This window comes from Eucalyptus grandis, chromosome 4, assembly GCF_016545825.1.
Source record: "Eucalyptus grandis isolate ANBG69807.140 chromosome 4, ASM1654582v1, whole genome shotgun sequence".
Lineage (NCBI taxonomy): Eukaryota > Viridiplantae > Streptophyta > Magnoliopsida > Myrtales > Myrtaceae > Eucalyptus > Eucalyptus grandis.
In genome coordinates this window covers 33,342,661-33,365,840 of record NC_052615.1, presented here as the reverse complement: position 1 = coordinate 33,365,840, position 23,180 = coordinate 33,342,661, and the positions used below count along the sequence as shown (strand labels likewise).

Sequence of the window (23,180 nt, the reverse complement as noted above, 5' to 3'; positions counted from 1 at the left end):
TCCAATTAGGTTATGTTTGCACCAAAAATTAGTCAGGTTTTAGGCGTGAGTAGACGCGTTATTTAAGATGAATGGCTACCAACGCTCACGTGATGACTGTAAGAGCGTATATATATCGTTGACCATGGACTAGCTTCGATGCGCAATTGTGTCTGGTTGCCAATTACCATGGCAAAGTCAATAGACAAGAATAGTGGTCGGTTGCCTATTACCATGATGGAGTCGGTCGACTAGATCATGACAATGTGAGAATATGAAACGAAGATTCTCGGAGACTAGATCATGACAATGTGAGAAAATGAAACAAAGATTCTCGGAGATGTGGAAGCATGGTTAAATTATAGAACTACTCATAGGTAGTTATGTGATGAATGCTATAAATATTAATGTTCGCTTTTGAGGACCCTTGTGTTGCGCAACACACAACTTATTATCTTTCAATTTCTCTACTATAGTTATGACGGCAATTCCTAGATATTTCGTCATCCATTAAATTTTAGCATGTATCTTTATTGTAGTTTCTGAATGTTGCGCCGTTGATTAATTTCCAGCATTGCGTCTTTATATTTTTAGGTTATGTCGTTAGCTTAATTCCAACAAACTTTATATACTTTTAGTTTTGTTTGAAGTGAAGTTATTGATATTTATGTATACTTATAATATATCCCGTTCGAAATCATCACTGACCTCATCTCCCATAATATAATCGATGAATAACTTTTGGCGAAACTTATTTCGTTGTGGAGCAGATCCCGACAAAAACAGGCCATTACATTGCCCAGTAATGATACCTCGAGTATCTTCTCAGTCAAACCCACAACAAAATTATGGCCGTCAAATTGTCGACCTCACATTTCTAGTCAACTTGTATAAATTATGGATATTTTTAGCCCCAAAAGCAAAGAGAATATCCTCGGCATTTCTAACAATTCTCTATAGAATATAAGCATGCGAGCGGACTTTACTGGGAAGAAAGAAGAACAAAAAAATGATAACCACCCAAAACTGCTCGTCGTTTCGGAATCAGTAAGGCTTGCTTCACATACTTTCTTTTATTACGATGATGGAGCATGCCGGTAGATAAAAAGGTGCCTTTCGTGTATTGAAAAGTATAATGGCCTCGAAAATGTAAGTAGGTCCGGCCAATGAGACCCTATCCTTTTACACCACAGGAGGTAAAACACGAAGAACTCGAATACAAGACTACACGACATGCCGAGCCTGAATATCCAAACAAACAAGCAACCTTTTGTAATCTTAAATCAATCATTTGGTCTGTTTAATAAAGTCCATGATGCTTTGATACTAGACAAATTTAGATAGAAATGCAAAGACATGACTATGATACATGAATCATAAGCCGGATATGAAAGTGAGAGATCAACATAAGATTAACTTGTTTTGGTGGAGAGAGGACAAAATTGTGGCCGCCGGTCTGCCTCGAAAGTCCAGGAAGAATGAGAATTAGGGGAGAGAAAGCCAAGTCAAGTTGGCCTTTCGATGAAAAGAGGGAAAGTAGCTTTGGCAACTTATGTCAGAGAAAATATTTGGTGCCTTTTATGTGCCAACGTGGCAAATAACACTACCCTTAAGAGAATGACATGTGTCATGTGTGGAGCCTAGGCCATTGAAAGCTCTTCTCTCTCTTCTCCCCCTGCAGCGCAAAATGTGTTTGGTTCAACATTCCCAAGGGACTTTAAGAAAATACTAGACTGTTTGGTAATCATTTTGAAATAAAAGTTAGCATTGAGAATGCTGAAAACCCAATTCTAGTAGGGACTAGTTTTGAGCTTTTGGTATTTTGCCAAATGCTGAAACTTAGTTTTTTTCTTCCAAAATTATCCTCATTCATTCTTCAAGTTTTTTGATTTTGCCTTCATTATTATTTTTAAATGCCAAAATAATGCTAAAAAAATCAAATATATATATAAATGTTAAAAAATTAAATATATTTTGGTCTTTTAAAAAATTATTTATATATTTGATTTTTTTAGCATTATTGTCAAAAATTATATTTAAAAAGTTGCATAAATTATTTTTTTCAATTTTAAATAAAAAAATTAAAAAATTCTACAAATAGTTTGGTCTTTTTAAAAAATAATTTATATATATGTATGTATTTGATTTCTTATTATTATCTTCAAATTTATAATTAAAAAGTTGCACACATTATTTTTTTCAATTTTAAACAATTAAAAATTTAAAAATTCTAATGAAGGGTTTGGTCTTTTTTTAAAATACATATATATATATATATATATTTTTATTTTTTTAGTATTATTTTCAAATTTATATTTAAAAAGTTGCATACAATATTTTTCAATTTTAAACAAATAAAAATTAAAAAATTTCCATGAAGGATTTGGTCTTCTTCTTCTTCTTTTTTTCAATTTTAAGCAAATAAAAATTTAAAAATTCGGATGAAGGGTTTGATCTTTTTAAATAAAAAATTGTATATGTATTCGATTTTTTTTAGTATTATTGTCAAAATTTATATTTAAAAAGTTGCATATATATTATTTTTTTCAATTTTAAACATATAAAAAAAACTAATATTAATTACTTAAAGAGCTTTTCAAATGTGTTTTCTACTAAACAACATTTTTTTTTAAAGTTGCTTCTCAAAGTATAATTTACTAAACAACCTTTGCATTTGCCTAAAGTCATTTAAGCTAAACTGTTTTGTATTTTTCCAATGAGTTTTCAAAATACTGAACCAAACGCACCTGCACACTCTCTACCTCACCCATTTCAAAGCGGAGCACAGGCCGCACGGTAGTTCGTTAGACGAGCCACCGTGCCCTCATCCAACCGATGAACTCTGTGGTGATGGCGGAGGCAACCTTTCAAGGCGAAGGCAGAGCCGCACGGTGGTTCATTGAGCAAGCCACCATGCCCGATCAACGAATTTTGCGACGACAGAGGCAACTTAAAGGCAAAGCCACGCGGTTGTTCATCAGACGAGTTACCACGCCCTCATTTGATCAATGAACCATAGCACCACCCTTTTGGCTCCACCATTATTGAGTCACTACCCTCTCTCGGCTACTCGCTTTCTCTTCCTCTAAGATTCCATTCGTTTCATAAAACATAATTTTCGAAAAAATGTTTTTCGAATTATCCAACATTTGTTCCACGGAAAATGAATTTCTTGGGGAAAACATTTTTCATGAAAAGAAAAAAGTTTTCTAAATTAGTAGAAAATGTTTTCTATTTTTTAAAAGTAGAAAATATTTTCTTCACTTGATATCTTTTATCTCACACTTCTATAAATCCTCACTTCCTCCTCCACCTTTTTTTTTTTTAATTTGAATTATTTTTAATTTTCTTTGTTTTCCATCTTCTTCTTTACTTTTATGTTTTCTTTTTCTTTTTTCTTTTTTAAATTGATTGTTTTAATTCTTTTCTATTTCTTCCTTTTCTTTTTCTTCTTCCTTGGCCGGTTGCCGGCAACAACGAAGGTCGGCAATCGGGCATAGGTCAACTCCAACCTCGCTCAAGGCCAGATTCGGCGAGGACGAGCCTTGAGTTCACTAGATTTGGCAAGCCGCAAGCTTGCCAGCCTCAGCGGAGCTCAAGCTTGCTAGCCTTGGCGAAGCTCGAGCCCCACCGAGGCCAGTGAGCTATAGGCTCAATTGTTCCCAGTGAGCATCATCCTTTGGTTGGTGAGCTTGCGGCTCACCTAGATTAATCGAGCCTTGAGCTCGCCGAATCTCGCAATTGCGTCTTGGTTGGTCGCTGAGCAGCCGACCACGTCGAGGCACACGACGGCGGAGAAAGGAGGAGGAGGAAGAAAGAGGGAGGAAAAGAAAAAGAAGAAAAATTAAAATTAAAAATATATAATAAAAAATTAAAATCAAAATTTTTTTATCAATTAAAAATGTTAAAATTCATTTATTTTTAGTCATTTTTTTCTAGAAAAATAAAATTAGATAATAAATAATGGAAAACATTTTCCACTCAAATTTAATATTTCAATCGAACATCGAAAAATATAGTCATTTTCTTGAAAAATGATTTTTAGAAAATATTTTCCTAGGAATGTGATATTTTCCGTGAAACGAATGAACACTAAGTCATGATCGAGCCCTCGTTTGATTAACCCTCGCGCAGCCTCCGCTTCTACCGAGTAAGATAGTCGAATGAGACAAAGCGTGAGAGGAGAGAGGAGAGAGAGTGTGAATGGGAGGCAAAAGAGAGAAAAGCGTGTAGAGAGAAGAGAGGGAGAAAGCGGAGAGGAGCTTTGAATGGTCTGGACCCAGCACGCGACACGTGTCACCTTCTTAAGGGTCTTCTTATTTGCTAAGTTGGCAAATGAGAGGTACCCAATATTTTTTCGGATAAAAGAAAGCAGAAAAGAAAGCAAAAAACCTATTCTTTGTGCCGATGATGTCTTCCTCATTTTAACGTGCTAGCGTTCCTTATTTTAACATGCCGGCACCAAGTCTCGATGTGTTTTTTATTTTAACGCGTCAGTATCCGCATGCCCCATCCCTCTCGAATGGAGAAAAAGTTTGTTTTCGTCGTCTCTGAGAATATCCTTGAATTTTACATTTCAGAGTTCAGACGAAAAATATTTAGGACATACTTAGGTCCAAACATCAAGCATATAAAGAAAGAAGAAAAGAAAGCAAAGAACCTATTCCACGCCGCAACCATTTGCACCCACAATTTATTTATTTATTTATTTTGAAGCCTCTACAATTTTCAGCCTCCCCCGTCCCCCTCATTCAATTTCACATGAACTGGGGTAAAAAGACGTGGCCACTAACAGATATGAACATGGCCACTAATTGATATGAGGTAATGAAGACTAAATTATGGGTATTTCGTGGGTTTTTAGGTAGTCGGATCTGTATATTCGTGCCTCTAAATTATAAAAAAGAATATAGTCTGGGAAAATCGACAATTCACCCAAGGTCGCATTTAGTTGGCAAGAGAAGAATCGAGACATGATAGAATGAGAAGAGGTGTGGAAAGAGATAATACAAAAGTGCGTCAAAGGAACACGGTCAACATTGGTGATCGCTGTTGCCTCGGGGCGCGACCATTGCTTGGTGGTTATGATGGTCCTCGACAGTGGGTGAGTGAATTGATTCAAATGAGCCAATTTTTCCCGTTTTGCTTTTCTCTAATTGTGTTCAATTTGGGTAAGATAAACTTTATCCACTCTTAGGGTTAGGATAACTTATCCATTTCATCTTGATGTGTCTGGGTTTATTCCAATCGAGGCATGCTGCCAAATATCAGATAGGATAACGACTATCACCATATAACCCGTTCAGCTCCAATTTTCACTAAGTTTCTTGCGATCTATCGTCCTTCAATTGAATAACATTTTGTTTCCATGGCCAATTTCACAAATTTCCAAAGTCCCATGGGGGATGTGAAAATACAACAGAGCGCAGGGGAACTCTCGACAGCTGGCAACATTATTTCACAACTAGAAAGGGAAGCAGACAAGGGAGAGAAAAAAAAATTATTAATTTTTTATTAAAGTCAAAATTTATAAATGCACCTCCCCTCACTTCATTCAATTGAATGGACGGTAGTTTTGAATCTATCATGGAAATAATAATTATTTTGAATTATATTAAATAATAAATAATTATTAATTATTGTACTATCCGCTTCTTTAAGAATTTGCGACTCATATTAAGCTGTTTGAACCGCAAAACTCTATTTAATTACGCGGGAAGAGATTTTCTGCTCGTTTTCTTCTCTCACGCCCATAAATATCAACATCACCACCCTTCCTCCCTCACTCACCATCTCTGCAACCGAGACAGATTCGCCCACTGCGATCGCGGAGAGCGAGAGAGCTATCTCGACCCCTATCTCGGTCCGTGCGGAACACCAGGATGACGGTTTCATCTGCCAGAGGAGATTTGTCGGAGAGGTAAGCTGAGCTGCCACCTCACTCGTTCTTTCATTTCCTCGAATCGTTTGTCATAGTTGTCATTGTTGCCACGATGATGAATGTCTCGGCGGATGTCTCGTTTCGCTTCGTTCCGGGAAGTTTGGATCGTGTTTCGGTGAAGAGTCGAGCGTACGTCCGTGTTCTGTAGTAATTTGCTGGTTCATGCACGTTCGCGATTCTCCCCGAAAGCCGCAGTCCAGTCATAAGGTTGGAATCAGGTTGGAACGCGGTTCTTCCTCGTCATTAGCTCGAAACAATCGAGCTCGTTCGCCTATTTTCATGGAGATTCCCTTAGTCTTTCTATCATCGCGTGTTGATTTAACGTTGTCGCCCTGCCATTCTTCGTTCGATTTGACTAAGTTGGTTGCAGAATTACAAAGACATTGATGCTACAGTCACTAGAGGTTGTGTCTACACACTCTATGATGGATCTTCTACATTTCCCAATATGTCTTTGTTAGTGTTGGTTCCGTCTTGACAGCATCGCTTCTCTCGCTGCGCTCGCACCGCTTGAGACCATCCTGTTTGATATCGACGGAACTCTATGCGACTCGGATATTCTCCACTACCATGCCTACAGAGAGATGCTCCAAGAGGTGGTGGTTTCCATCCTTATTTACAATCCTTTTGTTGTGCCTTCTTCAAGGAATTGTTTAATCCTTCGAGCCGGAGTTTTCATTTTTTTCTTTTCATCGAATCTGGCAACCACGAATCATGGGCATCTTTCGATTCCAGATGCGTGACGACATTGTTTCCTGCATTCTTTCCAAAACAGATAGGTTTCAATGGCGGAGTTCCGATCACGGAGGAATTCTTTGCTGAGAATATATCTGGATTGCACAATGAAGACGTAGCTGCGTTCCTCTTCCCAGATGATGTTCCTCGAGGCCGACAAATCGCTGAGGACAAGGAAGCCGTGTTCCGCAAGTGAGTCTTCCGTCATATCGTACTTGTTTCCTCTTGAACCCTTCACTCTTCCAAAGTTTTGACATCGAGCTCCATGGATGACACAGATTGGCCTCAGAACAACTAGCGCCAGTGAGCGGCCTGTACAAATTGAAGAAGTGGGTCGAAGATCGCGGTCTAAAACGCGCCGCAGTTACAAATGCTCCTAGGGCAAATGCTGAACTCATTATCTCAATTCTCGGGCTCTCGGATTTCTTTGAAGCACTTGTTGTAGGGAGTGAGTGTGAGCATGCCAAACCACACCCAGAACCTTACCTGAAGGCCCTTGATCTGCTGAAGGCGTCAAAGGAGCATACTATAATTTTTGAGGTCCGCATCTGACTTTCATTTTTCACGATTTCTTCTAATGGGATAGTTCGCCGTCCTGAATTGCGGCTTGTTGTCTTTGGATCTCCAGGATTCTGTTTCGGGCATAAAAGCAGGGGTGGCAGCTGGAGTGGCCACCATCGGCGTAATGACTAGGAACCCGGAACATCAACTGAGGGAAGAAAAGCCGATATTCCTCATCAAGAATTACGACGATCCGAAGCTGTGGGCCGCTTTAGAGGCGCTCGAGAAGATGGATGCTTGAAAAATTCTTGGCAGAGGACCAACCGCCATTAGCCATTCGGATTCGATGGTGCAAAACTGCAAGTTGACGATGATTCGACTTCAGGATCGTATGATGTTTTATGTTATTCTGCTTACCGATTATATTACTGAAAGTTAAAGTGGTAACGGAAACGATGCCATTTTCACAACTTCTATTGCTTCCTCCACTTATGTATTAGTAAGAATCCCCAATAATATGAATTTGTTCCTTTCACATGGTCACTGTCGTCAAGAAAGTTGGTTTACATTGATCTCCCCTTTTTTTCTACTTCCGATAGTCTCTGTCCGGAAAAAAAATGACGAATGATTAGGAAGAACAATCAAGTCATACACTAAGACGTGATAATACTCTCTTTAAAGAATTATTTGCCCCCACAATATTACAAATTGATATCGGCAAAAATCCTTTTGGATGCAAAAAAAAAAAAAAAAAAACTTGATTGAGAAGACCATATAACAATTCTAGTATTTTTCTTGAGTCTTCCAATGAAAACAATTGAAGTGATGGTTGTATTTTTGGAAAGAAAACTTAAAAAGACTTGATAACAATTGATGAAAAACCAACGTGCTTATTTCAATACTTTTTGAACAGAGGCAACTCTTTGGAAATGGTTATAAAATGAGCATGTATGTTTTTTTTTTTTTTTTTGTGACCCAGGAACCCCGTACAGCCGGCAGCCGGCGAGTAAACCTAAGAGGACATGTAAGCGGAAGGACACACCTTGGCGTCCCACTTAAAACTCCAAGCGACATGAGGGGATTCGAACTCATCCCATTCGAAATGAGCAAGTATGTTTTCAAAGATTACATTGAAAAAACACATTAAATCATAAATAAAATAATAAAATATAATAAAATATATATTTTCAAATTCTGAATTTTATAACTTTGAAATACCGATTGGACAAGTGCAACCTTTTGACTAATAAAGACTAGCAAGATAACCGTGCGAGATAAAAAAAAAATAAACAAGGAATAGTGCTAATTATTACCCACGCGTGCTTAATAGTCGCGAAGCCGCATGCGAGTATTGTTGGGTCTAGCCCACAACTCATTGTCAAAGACACATTAAATTACAAATAAAATAATTATAACGACCCGGGCCCTATCGTATAATATTGTTCGCTTTGGACACTAAGTTCTCACGGCTTTAAAACGCGTTATACGATTAAAGAGGACCCAAGTCTCTCCGTATTGCCCAGTGCTACATTCTCCCCCTTAAGGCACAGTCCTCGGAAACACGCGGGTCGTCATATTCCCCCCCCCTTAAGGCACAGCGTCCTCGCATGGCTTTAAAACACGCGGGTCTGGGTTGTCACATTCTCCCCCTTAAGGCACAGCGTCCTCACATGGCCCTGCAGGTGGTCGTCACATTCTCCCTCCCCTTAAGGCAATGGCTTTAAAATGCGTTTCTCCCCCCCACCACCCTTAAGGCACAGATCCTCGCATGGCTTTAAAATGCGTTATACAGATTAAAGGGACGCAAGCCTCTCCGTATTGCCCCGAGTCTGGGTCGTCACATTCTCCCCCGCTTAAGGCATAGCGTCCTCGTTGTGGCCCCCACATGTGGTCGGGAGTCGGCTCTAATACTATTTGTAACGACCCGGGTCTCACTGTATAATATTATCCGCTTTGGATACTGAGTCCTTACGGTTTTAAAACACGTTATACAGATTAAAGGAACCCAAGTCTTTATAAACTAACCTAGGACTCCCCCCTAAGCGATGTGGGACATGAGACATGCCCTTGGCCTCACCCGCAACTGTCAAGGTGATCTCAGTCCATCACTCCGTACTGCCCGGGTCTGGGTCGTCACAATAATAATAAAAAAATAATAATCAAAACTTATACTTTTAAATTCCAAATTTTATAACTTCTAAAATACTGATTGGACAAGTGCAACCTTTTGACTAATAAAGGCTAGCAAGATAACCGTGCAAAATAAAAAATAATAAACAAGGATTAGTGCTAATTATTATTTACGAGTGCCTACTAGTCATGCATCCGCACGCGAGTATTGTTGGGTCAGGCCCACAACTCATTATCTTCATTTGAACAAGCTAGAAGACACCCATGGTCGTCCATTTCCTTCCAACCATCCTATGTGGGATTAGGAAAATAACTATTTTATTTGTTTTTACAAACAAAAAAAGTCTCTGGTAATAAGGAATGCCTGCAACCTCGATGGTAATACAATATGATGTATGACACATTGCGAAGGAACTTACACACGTAAGGTGTCGTTCTGCTCCTAAAACTAAGTCGATGCTCTTTTCAGTAATCACGAATTCGTGCTCTCTTTATAATGCCAGATTACTGCTATCCTAACAGGGTTACGCTTTTCCCCTCATGAAGTAAGCTCAATCCTGCGTGAAATCATGAATATGTTGAACATCCATTCTGATGGTTTAGTTTGACTTTTTTTTTTAATATTTTTGATGAGTAGCTTGACCTATTGATTGAATTGGCAATGACTGCGTAAATGTATCTAGTCTTTCAGGTGTTCTAGTTGGGATGGGGATGCTGATCGGCTCGTATATTTCGTAGTGCCATCTGTGAGCAGCGACAACGTCGTGCTCGTGGATGGGGATAAAATATTATCCTTGTTTGCATTATTTATCAAAGAGCAGCTACGTATACTCTACAAGGGGGAGGATGAACACAATGCTTGTCAAGCTCGTCTTGGAGTTGTACAGACAGCTTATGCCAATGGCGCATCGACGGACTATCTGAATGTGTTGGGTCTAGAGGTTGTGTTAACCCCGACAGGCGTTAAGTTTTTGCATGAGAAAGCTGCGGAATATGATATCGGTATCTATTTTGAAGCAAATGGACATGGCAACATTTTGTTCTCAAATAGCTTTCTTTGTTGGTTGGAGAAGAGAGGATAAAGTACAGCCCAAGTGCTAAAATTTAGTACAGATGGATAGTTAAAGTGCCAAAAGTTAAAAAGTAGCACTTAAGTGCGACTTTTTTTAAAAAGTGGGACACTTAAAGTGTTATCTCCGGCAAACCCCACCGAAAATCTGACGTGACAATTTTTTATTATTTCTTTTATCTACGTGGCTCGCCGGAATGCTGACTTAACGAACAAATGCAAAAATGACGTCATTTTTAAATGGATTCAAATGTTAATATAAAAATTAATTAAATTAAATTATAAATAAAATAATTATTATTTTAATAAAATAATACAAATTTAATTTTTTTTTATTTAAAAAAGTGGGAGAGAGCAGGCAGCAATTGAGAGCCGAGCCCTTGCCATCACCGCCTCCCCACCATCGCCGGGAAGGGCCGGTGACGGAAGGGGGAGGGTCGGGCTGGGTCGTCGGCCTGGCCGGCCGGTGGCGAGGGCCCGCAAGCCCTCGCTAGATCTGGGCGAGGGCCGCGAGCCCTAGCTGCCTCCCCGCCGCGGTTAGGAAAGACCGGCAATGAAGGGGGAGGGTCGATCGGGGTCACCGGCCCCGGGCCGACAGCGGCGAGCCTATGAGCCCTCGCCACCTCCCCACCGCCGTCGGGAAGGGCTGGCAACGGAGGGGGGAGGGTCGGCCGAGGTCGCCGGCCCTTCCCGGCTGCGACGGGGAGGCGGCGACAATGGCGAGGGCTTAGCTGTCTCCCTCCCCTTTTTTTTTAATATTTAAATTTGTATTTTTAAATGTTTTAAATTTAATTTAATTAATTTTTATATTAAATTTTTATCACGTCGAGACAAAACAATGTCGTTTTGGCATTTTTAGCCACATCGGCGTGCAAAATGACATCGTTTTGCACTTATCTTGTCGGAAAATCGCCACGTCATCATTTTAACCGGATTGGCACTTAAGTGATCTATTTTGCTCCGATTTGACACTTAAGTGTCACTTTCCTAACTATTGACATTTAAGTGTCATTTCGTTTGGCACTCCAAGCGTCCATACTTCAAGAAGAGACGCAATGAGCTGTTTGAATGTATTTATTATGTGGCATCCATTTTTTGGCAGCAATAATAACGAATTGTCGTTGAAACTCAATTGAAGCTGCATTTTTCAGGTTCAGAGCAGCAAAAAGCTGTCGTGAGGCTGCTTGCTGTCAGTAAGCTTGTCAATCAAGCAGTAGGAGGTGCTTTCATTGGGTTGCCGCTAGCCCAAGCCGTCTTGCAGAATCTCAGCTGGTCAATCAACCAATGGAGCGAACTCTATCAGGATCTACCTAGCAGATAGCTCAAGGTTGGTTTCTCCGATCAAATTTTGTGTAATGTTTGGCAGTTGGCACCTTTTTGTTTTCCTCTCGCTTCTTTTCACAACTCATCAGATAATCGATGTCATGGCACTCTTGCTCTTGAGATAAACTCAAATGGGTGAATGTTCTTTCCTTATTTCCCTTTTTTAGCACTGTATTCTTGTTAGAGGGATTGTACTATTTTGTTGCAGTTCGTGCCTTTGTGGTAACTTAAGAAGTGCTTTTCCATTTGTCTTATGGGAATTGGGAGAGACACTTGTACAAATATTTGCTTCTCCTTTTTCCTTTGGAGGTAAAACTGATATACAAATCTCAGTTTGAAATCTTTTCTTTTATCGAATGTACTTATCAGTTGGAAGAATCGATTGTATATTTTTGTTTAAAATCTATCCTCATTTTGATACCATAACATAATTTGATATTCGTCTCACATAAACTCTGTATGCGGTTACTGATCCTCTCCTATGTGTGTGCATCAGGTCAAAATTATGGATAGAACCGCGGTTGTCACAGCAAATGCAGAAACAGTAGCCGTGAAGCCCCCTGGCATTCAAGAAGCCATCAATGCTGAAACTGGTACAGTAAAGCGGTTTTTCTTTTCGCTTGGCATGCTAGTGGTATTGGTTCCGGTGAATGATTTTCATATGTATTTTGGGCTTTACATTTGACAGGCATGGTTTTTAAAAAGAATGAATCAACACTCGCACTCGCAAATGCACCCATGTTACGAGTGCCGAAAAGATGGACAGGGAAGGGAGAAAGTGTTTGCTTATCTGTCTGACCTGGGGAATGCGACCGTTACAAATATTTTTGCATCTGCACTTGTTGTGCTTGTTTGATATTTCAAGAAATATGCTATCTGAATTCTGCATCTGAACCTTGAATTCTGGAACCGACTCTTTTGCTTGCTCTCTTTCCTTCTCTGGGTTTTTTCGATGACTTTTTTATTGGGCTAATGATGAGTCTCTATTCACTTGTGCTTTGATGCAGTTAAATACCCTCGTGGCCGATCTTTCATACGCCCGTCAGGGACCGAGGATGTCATCCGGGTTTATGCGGAGGCCTCAATTCAGGAAGGAGCAGATAGTTTAGCTCAGTCTGTGGCAAAGCTTGTGGAGCAGTTCCTCGGGTAGCGTCTTTGTAACAAATTTTCCACCCCTCGAGAGAAATCACTTAGTCTCTTTCTGTGATTAGAACGGTTGGTTCATTGCGTCCGACCGAAAATCGAGTCACTTATTCATGGCACCCTCTGCTTGGATTCGAAAATTGATTCACTAGTTGATGGCATTCCCCGCTTGGATTCGATGAACGCTTTCGCTTTTCTTTATAACAAGAGGGGATTATAGAAGCAATTCTCTATGTGCTGATATGCGTGAGAGAAACGTGTTTTAAGTCGGGTTGTCGGATGATCAAACCATGTTTAACTAAGCTTTACGTGGAATGGCTTGGAGTTTAAACGTGTTTTAGTATAGCAGATTCTACAATTTCATGTTTAGAGAGAAATCTGATTAGGCTATGTTTGCATAAAAATTAATCAGGTTTTAGACGTGAGTAGACCCGTTATTTAAGATGAATGGCCACCGATGCTCCCGTGAAGTACCGTCGATGACCATAAGAGCTGTTGTGGATGACTTGATATTGATATATCTCAATGACCATGGACTAGCTTCGATACACAATTGCGTCCAATTGCCAATTACCATCACAATGTCGGTCGACAATAATAGTGGTTAGTTGTTGATTACCATGACAGAGTTGGTAAGCTAGATCATGACAATGTGAGAATACAAAACGAAGATTCTTGGAGATGTGGAAGCATGGTTAAATTACGGAAGAACTACTCATAGGCAATTATGTCATGAACGCTATAAATACTATTGTTCGCTTGTTGAAGAGCCTTGCACATAACACACAAAAACACACAAAACTTGTTATCTTTCAATATCTTTCAATTTCTCTACTATAGTGATGACTACAATTTCTAGATATTTTCTTTAAATTCTAGCCTGCATGTATCTTTGCTATGGTTTTTGAATATTGTGTTGTCAATTCATTTCCAGCATTGCATCTTTATGTTCTTAGGCTATTATTTCGATTAAATTCTGGTGAACTTTATATGCTTTTAGTTCCATTTCGAAGTGAAATTATTGATATCCTTGTGGACTTGTAATATTTCCCATCCGAAATCGTCCCAAACCCGTCACCTTTAATAAAATCAATGAAATACTTTTGGTAAAACGTATTTCATTGTGGAGCGAATTCCGATGAAACAGACTAATACATTGCTCAATAATGATACTTCTGAGTGTGTTCTCAATCATAACCATAACAAAATATGGCTGTCAAATTGTCGACCTCAAATCTCTAGTCAACTTGGATAAATCATCGACATTTTTAGCCCCAGAAGCAAAGAGAATATCCTCGGCATTTCTAACAATTCTATGCAGAATATATTCATGCGAGCCGACTTCAATGGGAAGAAAGAAGAACAAAAGAAGTACAACTACCCAAGGCTGCTTGTCGTTTCAGGATCGTGGAGGCGTGCTTCGCATACTTTCTTTTTCTACGATGATGGAGCATGTCGGTAGGTAAAAAGGCACGTTTCGTGTATTGAGAATTATATTGTCCTCGAAAATGTAAATAGGTCCAGCAAATTAGACCCGACCATTTTACACAATAGGAGGTAAAACACGAAAAAGGAACTTGAATACAAGACTACACGACACGCCGAGCCCGAATATCCAAACGCACGACCACCCTTTTGTAATCTTAGATCAATTAGTTGGTCTATTTAGTAAAGTCTATGATGCTTTGATAATAGATAAATTTAGATAGAAATGCAAAAAAACCTGACTATGATAAATGAATCATAAACCGGAAATGAAAGTGAGAGATCGACATAAGATTCACATGTTCTAGTGGAGAGAGGACAAAATTGTGGCGGCCGGTCTGCCCCGAAAGTCCAGGAAGACCAAGAACTAGGGGAAGAAAGCCAAGTCAAATTGGCTTTCGCGGAAAAGAGAGAAAGTAGCTTTGGCAAGTCATGATAAGCATATGAAGAAAGAAGAAAAGAAAGCAAAAAACCTGTTCTTTGTCACATCCATTTGCACCCACAAAATTTATTTATTTATTTTGAAGCCCCTCCAAATTTGAACCTCCCCCCTCCCCTCATTCAATTTCATGTCAATTGGGGAAAAAAGCATGGCCGCTAACAGATATGACCATGGCCACTAACGGATGTGGGGTAAGGAAGACTAAATTGTGGGTATTTCGTGGATTTTAGGTAGTCGGATCTCTATACTTGTGCCCCTGAATTATAAAAAAAGATATAATGTTTGTTTGTCAACATTTGTATTTTGTAAAAATTTCAAATTTTTTAATTAAAAAAGAAGAAAGTCAAAGATGGTTAGATTACTTAGAACAACACACAAACGTGCCCATAGTTTGGGGAGATTGATAGATCACCTAAGGTCGCATTCAGTTGGCAAGAGAAGAATCGAGACACGATACAATAAAAAGAGATGTGGAAAGAGATAACACACAAGTGAGTCAAAGGAAAACAATCAACATTGGCGATCGCTATTGGCTAGGGGCACGACCATCATTGGGTGGTTACCGGAGCAAGGCAACCAATTTAGATCACTTCAAATTTGGGCGTCACATGGCGGTCAAAAGCGGCGCTAGCTGAGTGAGCAATCCGATTCAAATGAGCTAATCCTTCTCGTTTTGCTTTTCTCTTATTGTGTTCAATTCAGGTAAGATAAACTTTATCCACTCTTAGGTTAGGATAACTTATCCATTTCATGTTGATGCGTCCAGGTTTATTCCGATCGAGGCATGCCACCAAATATCAGATTGGATAATGACTATCACCATATAAACCGTTCGACTCCAATTTTCACCAAGTTTCTCGCGATCTAACGTCCTTCAATTGAATAACATTTGGTTTCCATGGCCAATTTCACAAATTTCCAAAATCCTATGGGAGGACACTGAAAATACGACAAAGCTCAGGGGAACTCTCGACGGCTGGCAACATGCACAGCTAAAAAGGGAATCAGACGAGGGAGAGAGAGAAAAAATTATTTGTTATTAAAATGAGAATTTATAAATGCACCTCCCTTATTTTATTTTGAATCACAAAAAATTAAATAACAAATTATTATTAATTATTGTACGGTCTACCTTTTAAGAATTTGACTCATAATAAATTGTTTGAACCACAAGGTCTTGTTCGATTATGACGGCAGAGATTCCGTGCTCATTTTTTTCTCTTCGCGCCCATATATATCAACATCACCACCCTACCTCCCTCCCTTGCCATCTCTGCAACCGAGACAAATTCGCCCACTGTGATCGCGAGAGCGAGAGAGCAATCTCGACCACGATATCTTTCCGCGCGGAACACCAGGATGACGGTTTCATCCGCCGGAGGAGATTCGTCGGAGAGGTAAGCTGAGCCACCACCTCACTCGCTCTTTCATTTCCTCGAATTGCTTGTTGTAGTCGTCATCGTTGCCGTGATGATGAATGTCTCGGCGGATGTCTCGTTTCGATTCGTTCCGGCAAGTCCGGATCGTGTTTCGGCGAAGAGTCCAGTGTACGTCCGTGTTCTGCGGTAATCCTGCCTGTTCACGCACGTTCGTGATTCTCCTCGAACGCCGGAGTCCAGTCATGCGGTTGGATTCAGGTTGAAACGCGGTTCTTCCTCGTCATTAGCTCGAAATGATCGAGCTCGTTCGTCTATTTTCATGGAGATTCCGTTAGCCTTTCCATTATCGTATGTCGATTCAATGCCGTCGCACTGTCATCCATCATTCGATTTTCTCTCAAGTCGGAGCTAGGATGTTTAATGTATTCATCTTGAACGTAATGAAACCGGCGGATCGCTCACGTCGCTTGCTCCTGGAAGTGATGATGTTCATGTTTCGAGTCTCCACCTAGATGCGTGATTCGCAGTCTTCTGAATAATTGCACATATTCTTTGGCATGTATTTACAACGTAGCTTTGTAATTTGAAGGACTGAGAAATTAGTCGATAGTTGCGGTCTGGGATTTGAAGGATAATTCGGGGGAAGCGTCCGATTTATGATTACAGAAGCAACTCATTGTTTTTCATTGCGTCGATCAGGACATCTTCGATAATCTTCCTAAATTAGTCATGTAAATTATCTGGTCGGCAATCTGTTCGCGTTTCTTTCTGTGTCGAATTGAAGGAGCTATGCGGGTAGTGTTGAGAACTAACGCTAGCTGAAACTCGGTTATCTTGCTAAAATTAACGGGAGTTGATGGCAGGGTTAGAGAGATATTGATGCTGCAGCGTTACTAGATATTTTGTTTTCATACAATGTGATGGATCTTCTACATTCCCAGTATGTCTTTGTTAAGTGTTGGTTCTGTTTTGACAGCATCGCGTCTCTTGCTGAGCTCGCACCGCTCGAGGCCGTCCTGTTCGATATCGATGGAACTCTATGCGACTCGGATCCTCTCCACTACCATGCCTTCAGAGAGAACCTCCAAGAGGTGCTGGTTTCCATCCTTATTTACAATCCTTTCGTTGCGCCTTATTCAGGGAATTGTTTCATCCTTCGAATCGGAGTTTTCATTTTTGATTTTTGGCGAATCTGGTGACCGAATCGTGGGCATATCTCGATTCTAAATGCGTGACGACATTGTTTCCTGCGTTCTTTCCAAAACAGATAGGTTTCAATGGTGGAATTCCGATCACGGAGGAATTCTTTGCTGAGAATATATCTGGAAAGCACAATGAAGACATAGCTGTGTTCCTCTTCCCAGATGATGTTCCTCGAGGCCGACAATTCATGGAGGACAAGGAAGCCATGTTCCTCAAGTAGGTCTTCCATCACGTCACGAGGTCTTTACTCTTCTGAAAGTTTTTGACATCAAGCTCCATGGACGACACAGGTTGGCCTCGGAACAACTGACGGCAGTGAGCGGCCTGTACAAAATGAAGAAGTGGATCGAAGATCGCGGTCTAAAACGTGCCGCAGTTACAAATGCTCCTAGGCCGAATGCCGAACTCATGATCTCAATTCTCGGACTCTCGGATTTCTTTGAAGCACTTGTTGTAGGGAGTGAGTGTGAGCATGCCAAACCACACCCAGAACCTTACCTGAAGGCCCTTGATCTGCTGAAGGCGTCAAAGGAGCATACTATAATTTTCGAGGTCCGCATCTGATTTCCATTTTTCACGATATCTTCTAATGGGATAGCTCGCCGTCCTGAATTGCGGCTTGTTGTCTTTGGATCTCCAGGACTCGGTTTCAGGCATTAAAGCAGGGGTGGCAGCTGGAGTGGCCACCATCGGCATAATGACTAGGAACCCGGAACATCAACTGATGGAAGAAAAGCCGACATTCCTCATCAAGAGCTACGACGATCCGAAGCTGTGGGCCGCTTTAGAAGCGCTCGAGAAGACGGATGCTTAAAAAATTCTTGGCGGAGGACCAGCCCCATCACAACCGCGCATTAACCATTCAGATTTGACGGTGCGAAACCGCAAGTAACTTTGGGATCGCATATCGTCGCCGGAACGTGTTCCGATTCTGAGAGATGTTTCATATTATTCTGCTTACAGATTATATTACTGAAAGTTAAAGTGGAAACGAAAACGATGCTATTTTCACAATTTCTATCGGTTCCTCCACTCATGTATTAGTAAGAATCTCCACTAATATGAATTTGTTCCTTTCCCATGATCACTGTCAAACATTGATCTCCCTTTCCTTTCTACTTCTGGTAGTCTCTACTAAGGAAAATATGATGACGATTGGAGGTATGATAATACGAATTATTTGCCCCATAACATTACTAATAGTTACTGACTAAAATCCTCTACGATACAACAAAATCTCGATTAAGAATAGCATATAACAATTTTGGTATAGTTTTTTTCGACCTTGTCGGTTTCCCTTATCCGCCATGGCAACGAGGGGTAACAACAACGTTGACGGCAAGCCGTTTGTGTAGGGCCGGACTTGCATCAACCATCGACGTAGGTGGGAAGGAATGAAAAGTGTACACCTTCGCATGCGATGGTGAATAAAAGATGAGCCCACATAATAGATTATGCATTTCCGACCACGTGTAATCTCACATCATAATACCCGAAATTTCAAAGTGAATGCATAAACCAAATAAAGAAATAATTGTATGAAAGTTTTTAATCTCTTGTGAGAATAATAATTTATTTTGAATCACAAAAAATCAAATGATAAATAATCATAAATTATTGAGAAGCCTACTTTTTCAACAATTTGTGACTCGTAATAAATTCTTATTTTCATAGTACTCTAAAAACTATTATGCTAATAAAGTTCAATCGAATACAAGGCTCCATGGAAGTCGGAGCTAAGTCAAGTTGGCATGTCGCGCTAAAAGAGAAAGTAGCTTTGGCTAGTTATGGTAAGCATATAAGGAAAAAGAAAGCAAAGAACCTATTTTAGTGGCCACCATTCCAACATGGGGGAGGTGAGGGGTTCAAATCCCCACATTCTCAAGGAGATGGGGTGGGGATGAGTAAATTTGAGGAGTGGGTTTCGATTCCCACGCTCTGCAAGAGGCAGGACAAAAGTCTGAGAGTGAGTGTAGAATAGGCATAGAGTATGACTGACCAAAAAAAAAAAAAAAAAATCTATCTTTTGTCTTTTGCATTTTGTTCTCACAAAGATTCCCCCAGAATCAATTTCACCTAAATTGAAGAAAAAACATGGCCTATAATGCATATAATCCAAGGGAGATTAAATTATAGGTGCTTCATGGATTTCTTGCCTATAAATGATCAAAAACGTATGGTCCAGGGAAGACTAACGGATCACCTGATATAACGGTTGGTTACCGACATAGGAATTAAGACATGAATAAGATAGGAAAAGAGGGATAAGGAGACACCATGCGAGCGAGTTGAAGGGACACGACCATTGCCGGCGGTCGCTAGCTATCCCTTGGGGTGCGACCACCATTGGCACGGTGGTCCGCGATGGCCAGCTCTGATCCGGATTTGATCGTCGTAGCGGTCGAAGGCGATGCCATGGCAGTCATCGCTGAGTCGGGGAAGAGAATCGGACAAGTCAATCATTTGTATTCTTTGTTTTTTTTTTTTCCAAATATTATTAGTGCATCTGATCCGCGTAGGATAAATTTTATCCCACTATTGGGGTTAGGATAAGTCATCCGCCCTTCTTGTTTTGATGTATCTGAGTTCATGCCGATCGACAGGCGTCATCAAACATCAGTTAGGATTATATATAATTGTACTTGACCTTTTATCTAGATTGCCAGAGAGAAAACAAATCTGCCAGTAATCCCAATTCTCCTACTAAAACCTCTAAGATACATCAACGACTTAGCTTTTAATCGGACGAGAAATCGGTCACGACTACCGTCGGTCGGATAACTTGTTCAACTCCAAATTTCAAGAAGTTGTGTAATCTCGTCCTTCAATTGAACAACACTTAATCTTCATGGTCAAATCCGCAAATTCGGTCAAGCCCACGGGAGAACAGTGAAAATACGACAAGTCCAGGGACGCTCTCGACAGTTGGCAGCATGCACACCTCTAGAGAGAGAGAGAGAGAGAAATAATGACGCAATCATTTCTTATTATTTTTATTAGAAAATGGAAATTGGAATAAGAAAAGGCGCCCCTCGCGTTCGCTTTTTATTCGATTCCATGGTAGATTCCGTGCTGGTCTTCCTCTCTCTCGCGCACGTTCATAGACAACCACCACCATCGCCCTCCCTCTCCATCGCTCTGTCGTCGCGGGAGAGCTTCCTCGATCCACCCTCGGCGGCCGCGCGGAAGCACCAGGATGACGGTTCCGTCGGAGAGGTAAGCTCCCTTCCCGATTCTCGCTCTTCCATTCTCTCCTCGTGTCGCCGGCGGCGGCGGCGGCGGCGGCGGCGGAAACGGATGCCGTCGGCGGACGGCTCGTCCGGCGGCCAGTTCGGACCGTGTCCGGTGAAAGAGTCGAGCGCGTTTCCGTTGCGATCCTAGCTCGTTGCGTGCCGATCGCGCGCGTTCGTGTCGCTCCTCCCCGAATGTTGGAGTCCAGGCTGGGGCGTTCTGGAATCGTGTGTTGGATTCGAAATGTTCGAACTCGGTCCGCCTGTTTTCCTGGAGGTTCCGCCGCGTCGTTGATTTAACGTCGTCGCAGTGTTTCGTGTAGTTTTAATCTTGGACGTGATGAAATCGATGGATCGTTCATGTCGCTTGCTTGTGGAATCGATGGCGTTCATGGTTCGAGTCTCTCCACTTGGATGCGTGATTCGTAGTCTCTTCTGATTACATTGCGTGTATTCTCTGGCATGTATTTGACGGACTACTCTTCCTTTTCCTTTTTCCCCACTTTTTTTTGGCTGTTTGCCTAATCTGCCTTTGGTCATTCGCATATGAAAGTCTTCAATAGATAGTAGAAAGTAGCCTTGTCATCGTATGGAATGCGAAATTAGTTTATAGTTGCAGTCCAGATTTGAAGGATAATCTGGGGATGCGTTCAATTTGTGATTACAGAAGCAATTCGTGGTTTTTCGTTGCGTTGCTCAGATAAATCTTCCTGAATTAGTCATGTAAATTTTCTGGTTGGCAATCTTCTTGCATTCCTTTCTATGACGAATCGAAGGAGCTATGGGGGTAGTGTGGTGCTAACCGAAACTTGGTTATTTAGCTACAGTCAACAGAGTTGATGGCGGAGTTAGAGAGAGATTGATGCTACAGAGTTAGTAGATGTTGTGTCTTCATACAAAATATTAGATCTTTACATTCCCACTATATCTTTGTAAGTTGGTTTTATTTTGACAGCACTGCTTCTCTTGCTGCGCTTGCACCACTTGAGGCCATTCTATTTGATGTCGATGGAACTCTATGTGACTCCGATCCTCTCCACTACCAAGCCTTCAGAGAGATGCTTCAAGAGGTGGAGGTTTTGTCTTTGTTTACAAACATTTTGTCGTGCCTTGTTCAAGGAATTATTTCATCCTTTACGCAGGAGTTCATTTTTCTTTTCATCAAGTCTAGTGTCCGTGAATCATGAGTATCTCTTGATTGCAGATGCATGACTACATGCTTTTGGTATTTGTTATTTGATTGTTTAATGCGCTCTTTCCAAAACAGATAGGTTTCAATGGTGGAGTTCCAATTACAGAGGATTTCTTTGTTGAGAATATTGCTGGAAAGCACAATGAAGACATAGCTGAGCTCCTCTTCCCAGATGATATTCCTCGAGGCCGAATATTCACGGAGGACAAGGAAGCCATGTTCCGCAAGTAAGTCTTCCATCATATCATACTTGTTTCCTCATGAACTCTTTACCCTTCCAAAGTTTTGACATCGAGCTCCATGGATGACACAGATTGGCCTCAGGACAACTAACGGCAGTGAGTGGCCTCTACAAATTGAAGAAATGGATCGAAGATCACGGTCTAAAACGTGCTGCAGTTACAAATGCTCCTAGGCCAAATGCTGAACTCATGATCTCGAGTCTCGGACTCTCAGATTTTTTTCAAGCAATTGTTATAGGAGGTGAGTGTGAGCATGCCAAACCACACCCAGAACCTTACCTGAAGGGCCTTGATCTGCTGAAGGCATCGAAGGAGCATACTATAATTTTTGAGGTCCGCATCTGACCTTTATTTTTCATGAAATCCAATGGGAGAGTTCGCTGTCCTGAATTGCAGCTTGTTTTTTTTGGGTTTCCAGGACTCAGTTTCGGGCATAAAAGCAGGGGTGGCAGCTGGAGTGGCCACTATCGGCATAACAACGAGGAACCCGGAACATCAACTGATGGAAGCAAAGCCAACATTCCTCATCAAGAGTTATGACGATCCAAAGCTGTGGGCCGCTTTAGAGGCGCTCGAGAAGAAGGATGATTGAAAAATTCTTTGATGACTAGAAAGGTAGGAGGACCTGCCCGTCAACTGCCATTAGCCGTTCAGATTTGATGGTGTGAAATTGCAAGTTGATGATGATTTGACTTCGGGATCGCATATTGTCGCCAGAATCTGTTCTGATTCTGAGTGATGCGTCGTATTATTCTGCTCACAGATTAGACTATTGAAAGTTAGGTAGAATCAGAAACGATGCTATATTCACAAATTCGATCGGTTCCTTCCACTCGTGTATTCATAAGAATTTCCCGTAACATGATTTGTCCCTTTCACATTATCACTGTCTCTCAGAAAGTCGGGTTTCATTGTTCTCCCCTTTCTTTTTACTTCTAGTGGTCTCTTATGATAAGGAATGCATGATACGTCGATGATAATATAGTATGATGTACGACTCATAGCAAATAATTTACACACGTAAGGTGTTGTGAAAAACCTATTATCATGTTCCTTTTGCTCATTCCGACAAAAAAATAAAAATAAATAAATGTTCCTTTTGCTTTAATATAATCGTTTGGTAGAATTCTGCATTGCGGAAAATAATTTTTTGTGAGAAATATTTTTTATTTTATTTATGTTCACG

At 40.8% G+C, this 23,180-nt stretch overlaps 3 protein-coding genes and 1 long non-coding RNA gene across 4 annotated transcripts; all 4 read left to right on the top strand.

The window, feature by feature from the left end:
- Positions 1-4,960: 4,960 nt before the first annotated feature.
- LOC104443183 (haloacid dehalogenase-like hydrolase domain-containing protein Sgpp) lies at positions 4,961-7,457 on the top strand. The gene is made up of 5 exons (XM_039310902.1): positions 4,961-5,083; positions 6,382-6,516; positions 6,696-6,847; positions 6,934-7,195; positions 7,284-7,457. Exons 1-5 carry the CDS (start codon positions 4,961-4,963, stop codon positions 7,455-7,457), a joined length of 846 nt encoding a protein of 281 aa, XP_039166836.1.
- A 4,121-nt stretch (positions 7,458-11,578) lies between these two features.
- LOC104443182 lies at positions 11,579-12,769 on the top strand. Its single transcript, XR_001986794.2, has 3 exons — positions 11,579-11,682; positions 12,175-12,271; positions 12,686-12,769. It is a non-coding gene; the product is annotated as an uncharacterized LOC104443182 (long non-coding RNA).
- A 3,258-nt stretch (positions 12,770-16,027) lies between these two features.
- Positions 16,028-18,411, top strand: LOC104441982 (haloacid dehalogenase-like hydrolase domain-containing protein Sgpp). Its single transcript, XM_010055263.3, has 5 exons — positions 16,028-16,145; positions 17,104-17,218; positions 17,395-17,546; positions 17,621-17,882; positions 17,971-18,411. The coding sequence occupies exons 1-5, from the start codon at positions 16,108-16,110 to the stop codon at positions 18,142-18,144; spliced, it is 741 nt and encodes a 246-aa protein (XP_010053565.1). The 5' UTR covers positions 16,028-16,107; the 3' UTR covers positions 18,145-18,411.
- A 1,983-nt stretch (positions 18,412-20,394) lies between these two features.
- Positions 20,395-22,913, top strand: LOC104441981 (haloacid dehalogenase-like hydrolase domain-containing protein Sgpp). Its single transcript, XM_010055262.3, has 5 exons — positions 20,395-20,546; positions 21,516-21,630; positions 21,828-21,979; positions 22,066-22,327; positions 22,413-22,913. The coding sequence occupies exons 1-5, from the start codon at positions 20,527-20,529 to the stop codon at positions 22,584-22,586; spliced, it is 723 nt and encodes a 240-aa protein (XP_010053564.2). The 5' UTR covers positions 20,395-20,526; the 3' UTR covers positions 22,587-22,913.
- The last annotated feature ends 267 nt before the right edge of the window (positions 22,914-23,180 follow it).